The sequence below is a fragment of the Colias eurytheme genome, chromosome 4, assembly GCF_061535395.1.
Source record: "Colias eurytheme isolate Ceu_HAF_F1 chromosome 4, ilColEury1 Martin Lab GWU primary, whole genome shotgun sequence".
NCBI lineage: Eukaryota > Metazoa > Arthropoda > Insecta > Lepidoptera > Pieridae > Colias > Colias eurytheme.
In genome coordinates, this window is record NC_142983.1 from 7,364,719 (window position 1) to 7,375,017 (window position 10,299).

General features: G+C 31.7%; 2 protein-coding genes across 2 annotated transcripts; both read left to right on the forward strand.

The window, feature by feature from the left end:
- Nucleotides 1-659: 659 nt before the first annotated feature.
- On the forward strand, nucleotides 660-4,148 carry LOC149909067 (lipase member I-like). Its single transcript, XM_090120222.1, has 6 exons — nucleotides 660-730; nucleotides 1,311-1,392; nucleotides 2,202-2,347; nucleotides 2,837-3,082; nucleotides 3,317-3,659; nucleotides 3,922-4,148. Exons 1-6 carry the CDS (start codon nucleotides 691-693, stop codon nucleotides 3,980-3,982), a joined length of 918 nt encoding a protein of 305 aa, XP_089976348.1. The 5' UTR covers nucleotides 660-690; the 3' UTR covers nucleotides 3,983-4,148.
- Nucleotides 4,149-7,128: 2,980 nt separating this feature from the next.
- Nucleotides 7,129-9,657, forward strand: LOC149909068 (endothelial lipase-like). Its single transcript, XM_090120223.1, has 6 exons — nucleotides 7,129-7,203; nucleotides 7,440-7,515; nucleotides 7,740-7,882; nucleotides 8,281-8,526; nucleotides 8,740-9,082; nucleotides 9,520-9,657. Exons 1-6 carry the CDS (start codon nucleotides 7,164-7,166, stop codon nucleotides 9,563-9,565), a joined length of 894 nt encoding a protein of 297 aa, XP_089976349.1. The 5' UTR covers nucleotides 7,129-7,163; the 3' UTR covers nucleotides 9,566-9,657.
- The last annotated feature ends 642 nt before the right edge of the window (nucleotides 9,658-10,299 follow it).

Genomic DNA, 10,299 nt, shown 5'->3' on the forward strand with positions numbered 1-10,299 from the left:
ATATATAACATACGTAAATTATATACCATAGCCAGTGTTTCAAAACTTATAGAATTTATCAGGTTATCCCTATTAAAGACTTAGTATATTATGTACTTAATTAGTTGATTAATTTAGCATTTCTTAACTAATTATAATGCATGCTAGGTTTTAAAAATTAACAGTGACAACTTTCGAGCCGATTTATTAAGATCAATAGAGAATTGAATCAAAAATTGTGTGTGCTTAATTTTTTATTTCTATCTCATAATCGTGCGTAAGACAATAAAGGAATCTAGCGTACATATACGGCCGTTCAGAAAGTAATTTAAAAAAACACTTATTGCAAAATCATACTTTTATAATCAAAACAGAAAAACGTATGGCTTCAAATTGCAACAGAGATTCTTATCAACAGCGGTATACCTTTTATAACGATAAAATAACATTTTTAACCGTAAATAGTTTTGTCCTATTTAACTACAAAGTTTTAAATCACCGAAAACTATCAAAACTAATTGATTACTATCTTATCGTAGACCAATATACTTGAGCATCAAAGGAATTGATCGGTTAACGAAAGATTTGTTTAACTGTGGATTAAGTTTATCAATACTATCTGTTACAATTATCTCTAAGAAATCAACATAAATAGTGAAAGTTTTTTCATAACCAACACATTTTAATACAAGTTTCTAAACGCTATTCAAGATGTTGTTCAAAATTATATTAGTTTGTGCTGCCTTTGTGGGTGAGTAAACTTTTTAAACGTTGCTTTTATTATTTGTTTATGTTCAGAAATTGATGATTAAAAATAGTAAAGTTATTTTAATCCCGCGAAATTTAAACTGCGATAAAGAGATTTTACGTGTTTTAATTGCCTTCCATGTAAATTTTAATGACGTTCTTTACTGAAACATAAATTAAAAGGAAACCCTATAACTACGTTGAATTTTGTTCCCCGTCGTGTTGAAAATTATAAGCTGAAAGATGCAAATGGAACACTTAAACGAGATGGCTCCATTAAGTTAAAATAATTTACTCTATATTGAAATTAAAACTTATTGAAGTAAAACTTCTTATGGCGCGTTGAGAGTAAAATTCCAAGGTCGCATCATGGCTGTACCGTCACGTCATGGAGTAAGGCGACGATTTAGGTATCTTTGAATCTTGCGAAAGAAGTTTAACTTCTGACATGAGTGCTCGCCACACACACTCTTTTTTTTAAGTTGATTATAATTTACAATATTTTATATTTAACAAGTTACATGACGTTGCATATTACTTACTTAAATAATGGGGGGGTAATTTAAATTGCTTTTTCTTTTCAGTATGTAATGGTTGCGTAGCACAATCCGTAGAACCTAGTATAGAGAGACAAGGAACTTTGAATGTATATCTGGCGTATACGAGGTAAATTATTTATATTGTACTTTTCGTAATGACTATTACTTCTTGTTTAGTTTGTAATTGATTCTTAGTATAAATATTAAATTTCACAGAGAATTAGTACTGTTTAATGGCACATAGTCCTACAACAAATGTAACTCTAGAGTTAATAATACTAAACTTGATATGAAAATAAACTTAAACTAACAATTAAATATAAAAAAGGTACATTATATAAATATAAATCGTTGCTGAAATAAAACAATGACCTGTCATGTAAAAAACATTTCTATTACCAATAAACTCCACGTTAAAGTTCGCACTAGACTATAATTATATTAAGAACATTTCAGAATCGCATAAATGTTATAATCAGAGAGGTATTATGTTCGGTTGCGAGGAGTGAATAATAAATGCCTCCCCAGCAGAGCTTAGAACAGACGAAAATGAATAACACACATTTACAAAGCATTGTTTTTACCCTACTTCAAAAAGGAAGGGTCTCAATTTGTCTTCAAGTCTTTGTTCTGTAGGAATTATGTTACTGTTTTCTTATTTCAGAAATTACTGGTCCGATTTTAAATTTATTTCAGTGCTAAATCGCCCATAATTCGAGGATGGCTCCAAGATATTGAAAGACTTTTACAGGAAAACCATATAGTTGTTTCGCAGTGCCCAAAGTAATTAAAAATTACATAGTTGGTAATGCATTTTGCTGGTTGGGTAGGTATATTATATGATCACGCTTAAAGCAACGGGAACGGGGAAAAGCGGGTAAAACCGCGGGACATAACTAGTTACATATAAAACTCCTTACACAACTTTTTCCACAGAAACAATCCGCGGGAACCCGAAATATTCAATAGCACGTTAGAGTCGATTGCGGAAACTTCCTTGAACTCGACTCGTAATACTACGATCATTGTACATGGACATGAGGGAACCGCCTATACCAGTATCAACCCAACTGTTAAGGATGGTTAGTTCAAAACTTTTACAATTTGCATGTAAATGTTTAAGAAAAAAAAGTCGCTTACTCTGTCCCTATGTCCCTATGTATGCTTAAATATTTAAAACTACACAAAATATTTTTATTCGTTTTTTTTTTAAATAGATAGAGTGATTCAAGAGGAAGGTTTTAGTGTATAATTTATTAGGTTTTAGACAAAGCAGGCGAAGCCGCGGGCGGTAAGCTAATAATAATATAATTTGAACTATTAAAACGTTTATTATGTATTTTCAATTTCTAAACATGTTTTGTTGTAATTGAATGTTTGTTTTTTTAAATTTATAATAATGACGTATGTTATGACTTCCAAGATAGTCATTTTTGATATATAGTGTCGATTATTATTGTAGTACCATAATATTTGAAGCGAAATAACGATAACATTTTTAAAATAATATTTAAATTTTTCTAAGGCAACATGGCAATCGTTATTATACAAATATACGAGTTCTCTTTCAGCTTTACTAACAAACGAAGACGTCAACGTGATCGTAGTAGATTGGTCTCAATATTCTCTACAGAGTTATAGTAATGCCGTGAGTGCTGTGCCCAGTGTAGGTACCAGCTTGGCAGAAGTAATTGAGCAGCTGGTTCAAGCCAATATAGCTACTCTTGATACTATACATATGGTTGGATTTGATCTTGGTGCACACGTCGTTGGTTACGCTGGAAGAAGTCTTGGCGGAGAAGTTGCTAGAATTACCGGTATGTGACTCATTTTCTTGAAGCATATTAAATAAAAAAGTGTATCAATTTATAGTGCACTTATTGTAACATTATTAGCCTCGTATTATCTGAATCAAATCATGTTTATAGTATTTATTCGCTAATATGATAGAAAATATAAAAAAAATATGCCTTATCTTACTCAAATATAAACGTGCCTCTTATTCAACCATAACTGACTATATACATAATATCGATGTTTACTTCCCATAGGTCTGGATCCAGCTGGCAATCAATGGGGCTCAAATTCCCAACGCTTAAACAAGGCAGACGCTAAATATGTGGAAGTTATTCACTCTGACACCGGCGGCATGTTCCCTAATGGAATTGGAACTCCGCTGGGACACGCCGACTTCTACCCCAATGGGGGGGATAGCCAGCCGGGATGCTTCCTAAATAGGCCTTGCTGCCACAACCGTGCCTGGGAATATTTTGCTGCGTCGCTAGCATACACGCATTTGCAAGGCAATCAATGTAGTTCGTTGAGTCAGATGGCCTTTAATAGGTGTAGGGGCTTTCTTTACCCGATGGGCACGAACTCTTTAGTTAAGCTGGGGTAAGTTTATGTTTAGTAAATTTTAATATTAGTACCTATATACTTTTGAACTTTCTGTCTTTTCTTTCTTTCTTTCTTTTTTTCTTTAGTCTGAATAAGGATCAATGGTATAGTTGCAAGGATTGACACTAGCTCACTGTATATAAGAGCTTTTTAAAAGCTTTTTTGTTAATGTGATACAATATAACCGATTATGTAGTTATTTTACTATTTTTAGTCAAATTTATCTTCGTTTTTATAAAATTTATTATTTTCTTTTCAGGAGCGGCATTTACCGGCTTAATACGCGAGGAACCTATCCATTTTATTTAACTTGGTACTAAATCGTAAAATAAAATATTTGCGATTGATCGAAAGAATTTATCTGTATTTAGTAATACTTAAATGAATAATGACGAAGACTTCTTTCTGTTTATGTGTAAAGTAATTATATTTATAAATTTAATGAAACATTGTATCGCATAAATTAAGTGTAAGTAAAATGTTATTAAGGATAATATTGTTTTTAATTTAATTTTGTTTATACCCATTTTGTGTTCGTGACGTGTTAAAATATCTTTAATATCTATTAATTATTATCTTTAATTATCTATTTATATTCATTTAATCAATCTTTTACTCGGACAGTGACTGTCGCATAATCCTATCTAACCTAGCTATCAAAAAAAGTATTATTAGAAGAATTACCTCAGGCTGCAAATAAGGATAAAGGAAACTTGATGATAGTATAAAAGTTCAAATAACAATAGTATTCTACATTATCAATGGAAATCTGAATACCGTCAGCCCGGGTCCGTTCACACAGACCGACTTGGAAAGAATCGGCGCGCATTTTTCTTTTCACACAGCCCGGATCGTACACTCTTGGAGTCTTTATTGGAGTCTATATGGTATTTCACACAGACTGGCTGGAAGCGATCTGAAAGTGGATCGGACGCGATCGCAGCCGGTCACCTCCTCTTAATATTTTATACGAAGCGCGTTCAAACATTCTTAATGACAAAAGCAGTGCAATACAAATAATAAATCTGTTTTCAACGTGATAAGAATCTACTCTCCTCTCTGAGCCGTTCTGTGGGAACGGACCCTAATTTCAACATACCGGTTTTCATATCCATCAATTTTCATGCAACTCAGTTTCTTAATAATCATACTCAGTTGCTTATACTAATAATGACACATCTTCTCGTATTTAAAGTGCCAGGTCAGGTTTTCTGTCCGGAAAATATAATTTTATTACCTTTAAGCACTTTTTAAAATAATTTCAGAAAATTGTGTTCAAAACTAATTTGTATTACACATTTCAAAATCCTAATTTGGCTTTTAGAATATAATTATATTATGTACATTTTACCAGCAATAATTAAGGATCTAATCAACATTAATCAAATATGGACGTAGTATCAGTATAATTAATGACGAAGGCGTGTATAATTATGGTATAGTTTCGCTTATATACTATTATTTAATTATATTACTGCATCATAATATTATTGATGAAAATGTTCTTCATGTGTTATTTTATTTTGAGAAAATTTTCCTTTTTATTTTGAGAAAACTTATGAAATTTTAAACTAATACAATTCACAGCCGCTGACGTTATCGTCATTATAAATTATAATCAATAATTACAAAGCCGACTTAATATTATCTATAATAAGATACTATTATTGTCTAAGCTTTGCCGAATAGGTACAAAAATATATTTGCCCGTAGTAGATCTATACTAATATTATAAAGAGGAAAGGTTTGTATGTATGTATGGTTTTCACGCATAAACTACTGTACCGATTTTGATGAAATTTGGCACAGATAATCTTTAGACCCTGATAAAGAACATAGGCTACTTTTTATTGCGAAATATGTACCACGGGCGAAGCCGGGGCGGACCACTAGTAAGATATATATTATCAAAGTTCATCACTAGACATGGACAAAATCATCCTCAAACGAGGTGATATTATATTATGAATATCTTTAGAAATAAATAATCTTAATCTATATTATGTATGTTATTTTTTCAGGTTCAAAATTATTAATACTTTAACTATTTTATTCAAAGTAAATGCTCTATGTATCGCTATCTATGAACAATATTAATGAAACTAATATTATAAATATTTGTGAATTAATTTCCATACGTCATTGAATGAATTTGTCTCTCTTTCATGCAAAAATAGGCTGGTAAACTCATAGGAAAATTTAACCCCGTGAGTAAAGCTGCGTCTTCCAGCTAACTTAAACTTGAACAAGAATCATACAGATACTCCCTTCATTAAGAAATTACCTTATATATTATTTTTGATTTGTCATTAGCAGTAAAAGAGATGTCTTATATCGGTTTATTTGATAAATTGAATAGTTATTATCAATTATATTTTTAGCGGATTTATCAAGGATATATAAATAATTCTAATGCTGATAGCTATACATTTAAAGATAAAAGGTTACGTTGTAGTAATTGTAATAATTATATCTAAGAAAATAAACGTAAAATTAAAAATATATTTTAATTTTACGTTTATTAAAATATATTTTTTAATAAACGTAAAATTAAATTTACCACAATTATATCTTTCGGCCCTTCCGCCGAAAGATATAATTGTGGACGATAACGAAAATCTACCTATCGAGAAAATTTGACAGATAACAACGCCAACGGTATGTTAATTAATTCAAAATTGAAAAGTAGGTAAACATCGTTAATTATAGTTCAGTGACCAGCTAAAAGTATTAACAGGAAGCCTAGTAACGTAAATACCTACTTATCGTATAGAATTACCCGAACGGCGTAAGGCGTTGCTGTTATCCTTACTGCACTAACGTGTGTTAACTACATGCTTACTAATTATGCCAATTAATGTGGCAATCGTGTAGGATTTCATAAAAAATGTCTTTTGTAGATGTTGTTATGCAGAAATTGTACAATATGAAAACATGAAGCATAATAATTTGGATGAGCTGTAGACAGTACTGCATAATATTTTACTATTCTCCTTGATTTGTATTATAACCCATTAAATATCAGCCTAAGTTTATTTTGCCCAAATTTAGTATGGTGACTTCAGGATGTGATGGATATCAAACGAAATAAAAAAAATTAAAATTAAATCTTCATAACATAATATAAGTAATCTATTTTCACTGAGATTTAAAAGAATACTGACTTTTTAATGTCACATTATGATATACTAGTGACGTACCTAATCTCTTTACCTCCTACGTTCACAATAAACCTTATCAATAAACGGAAACCATTTCTTTGTAACAGATTTGTTTTACAACTAAAGAAAAGATTTGATATTAAAGGATTAGCTTATCAATCAAATAGAACTTAAGATCAAAGTGAATCGCTCGATAAAGATAAGTTTTATTTGATGTCCAATTATTTTTATCAGTGTTATCGATTATGAATAATCAAATTAAAATCTACATAAAAGGGCGGTTGCGAATCGCAAACCATTAGAATTTTGATAGAAATTGCTAAGAGACGTTGAACGTAGAATGTTTCCTAAACTTATATTAGTTTCAGCCGCTTTTGTGGGTAAGTAAAATATTTAACCTAGCTTCGAGAAATCTTATTTATATTCCTTTGTAGATCGCGATGTGAATCCACTATCGTTTATAACAAATGTTATTCTTTTTAGACTTTGCCATTATAAACGTCTTGAGTGGGTTGTAAAGTAAAGGCTATATAAATAACTTTTATGAAACAATGTTATAATTGTATTATCTTAATCAGTCACGTTAAACAAATGTTCAAATGTTTTAATGTTGCAGCTTGCAATGCATTGCATTCGTTCGGTCCGCTTTCGTCAAAGCAGGGAAGCTTCAACCAGTATTTACTGTTTACGAGGTAAATATAACATTATATCATTAAATAGAATCATTTTGCTTCAATAAAATAAATTGATCTTACGAAAATCGACGAAGGGGACGAGAAGAATTTGAATTGATTTTAATATTTGATTATTAAATATTATTTTATTCGCTAACATTTGTCTTAATCCAAACAATAAATTTTAATACCTTTAATGATGGGAGAACCAACTCACAATAATTATTCTTAAAACTTTTCAGAGCAAGCTTAAATCCCGAAGTATTCAATAGTTCATTAGCATCTATTCAAGAAACTTCTATGGTCTTGACCCGCAACACTACAATTATTGTCCACGGGCACGGTGGATCAGGAGACACTACTTTGAATCCAACGGTTCAAAACGGTAATCAAATTAATACCTATTATATAAAACATACTTAAAAACTACACACATTCACTAAATTCTGAATCTTGGTGGATACATTATATGCTACTAAAATATCGACACTTATCTTACAGAACAACTGCTAAACAGCACTAACACACAGAGCATATTATATACAGATAATCCATACTAATATTATAAATGCGAAAGTAACTCTGTCTGTCTGTCTGTTACTCAATCACGCCTAAACTACTGAACCAATTTGCATGAAATTTGGTATGGAGATATTTTGATACCCGAGAAAGGACATAGGCTACCTTTTATTGCGAAATATGTACCACGGGCGAAACCGAGGCGGACCTCTAGTATAATAATATACTAGATATGTATAAACAATCATCATACTATTCTTTCAGCTTTGCTTCAAGTGGAAGACGCTCAAGTGATCGTTGTGGATTGGTCTCAGTATTCCCTGCAAAGTTACACTAACGCTGTGAACGCCGTCCCCAGTGTTGGTGCTTACCTGGGTTCGCTGATCAGTCAGCTAGTAGAAGCTGGAGTGGCTGCATACGGCAGTATTCATATTGTAGGCTTTGGTCTCGGAGCCCACGTTGCTGGCTACGCAGGCAGAGGTGTCAGCGGACAAGTTGCCAGAATTACAGGTTGATCCTACCTTCATGGCAAAATTAAATGTTGTAAAAAGTATTTGGCCTTAGACATGATCTTGTATCTTAATCATAATATTATGTGTCCTGAACGTTTGCAATACCTACCTGAAACTTAAAAAAGTATTTGAATTATATGTTTTAGAAATAAAATGCATGTAAAAATGTGTTCTCGTAATTTTATCAACATGCACACATTTTCCTTCACAGGACTCGACCCATCTGGAAGCCAATGGGGCACAAATTCGAACAGACTCAAAAGCAGTGACGCAAAATACGTAGAAGTGATCCACACAGACGGTTTCGGACTTTTTGCAAATGGAATTGGAACTAATTTGGGGCACGTGGACATCTATGCGAACGGCGGTGAAGGCCAGCCAGGCTGTTTCCTCTCCAGCGATTGCAGCCACCAGCGCGCTTGGGAACTCTTCGCCGCTTCACTTACCCATAACCATTTGAACGCTCATTCCTGCAACTCCTTCGCTGAGATGAGGTTGAACAGATGCCGTGGTATACTTTTCCCAATAGGTACCAACGCTATGTCCAAATTCGGGTAAGTTTTAAAAATAAATTTTCACTTAATCTATAATATAAAAATGAATCCCAAAATGTGTTGGTAAGTGCATAACTTGAGAACGGCTGAACCGATTTCGATAATTCTTTTTTTATTATATTCCTTGAAGTACGAGGATGGTTCTTATGTAGAGAAAACGTAAATATGTACCACGGGCGAAGCCGGGGCGGACCACTAGTTCAACATAATTCCATAAAGATAAAAATATTCTTAAGATTTTTAATAATTTCTTCGATAAACTTTTATTTTAAATTCCATCGAAGGACTACAACAAGTTATTTAATAATGTAATATGTGTGCATTGATGTTATCACAAATGTTTTTACAATGAATAACAACGATATAAGTAATATATTGTTCATATCATATCATTAGTTTATTATCGTTTAATAACTTCAAAATTTACTTTTTTTTAGAAATGGAGTCTATCGCATTAACACCGGCAGAAGATATCCCTATTAGTCTAAGAAAAAAGAAGAATCTAAATTTAATTTGATGTTAAATAAAGTTAAATAAATGCAGACTTTCGTGTTAAAATAAATACTAACAGAACATTTTGTATTTTAATCAATACTCACATTCTTAAAAAAATGCCTGTGTAAAGTTCAATAACGGTAATACAGTACTCCAAAATTAATAATTAGCATGCAAATCTTCGCTAATTGTCGTATTTCCAAAATGTTTTTCATTTGACTAAACAAATTTTACTAAATTATGCATGAAGAAAATGCATTTAACCACTCTATATACATATCGTCTTCGAACGCTCCGGGAATATGACAGTTACCGAACTGTGACGAAGATTTCTATGCGCATTATCACTTTTGGAGTACTGTACATCGAAACAGGATATCTTAAAGTAGGAAATGCGTAATTACAACATTACCTATTACATTATTATTAACATTAATCAAATAATATCTACTTAGTGGAATATAACAAAGATCATATCACGAAATAAGTAACATGAAACAATAATAAATCGCATTTACAATCCGTTAAAATCTTTTATTTTTAAATGTACTACTCGCGTAAAATTAAACATGAATAACACGAAACAATTTTATTATTCAATCTCCAGACATGTACATGTAAGTCAATTTTATTTCGCTCAGTGTCCTGTAGGTTATCAAACACCAAAACCCATACAAATCCACGCAAATATTAGCCTTAAACAAAAAAACAATGAAAAATAA

Bases quoted from the DNA above. Each gene is read 5' to 3' on its own strand.
- LOC149909067 (XM_090120222.1), top strand. From the start codon at position 691: ATGTTGTTCAAAATTATATTAGTTTGTGCTGCCTTTGTGG. The intron at 731-1,310 runs GTGAGTAAACTT...TTTTCTTTTCAG, and splicing joins AGTTTGTGCTGCCTTTGTGG to TATGTAATGGTTGCGTAGCA. The intron at 3,660-3,921 runs GTAAGTTTATGT...TTTTCTTTTCAG, and splicing joins AACTCTTTAGTTAAGCTGGG to GAGCGGCATTTACCGGCTTA.
- LOC149909068 (XM_090120223.1), top strand. From the start codon at position 7,164: ATGTTTCCTAAACTTATATTAGTTTCAGCCGCTTTTGTGG. The intron at 7,204-7,439 runs GTAAGTAAAATA...TTAATGTTGCAG, and splicing joins AGTTTCAGCCGCTTTTGTGG to CTTGCAATGCATTGCATTCG. The intron at 9,083-9,519 runs GTAAGTTTTAAA...ACTTTTTTTTAG, and splicing joins AACGCTATGTCCAAATTCGG to AAATGGAGTCTATCGCATTA.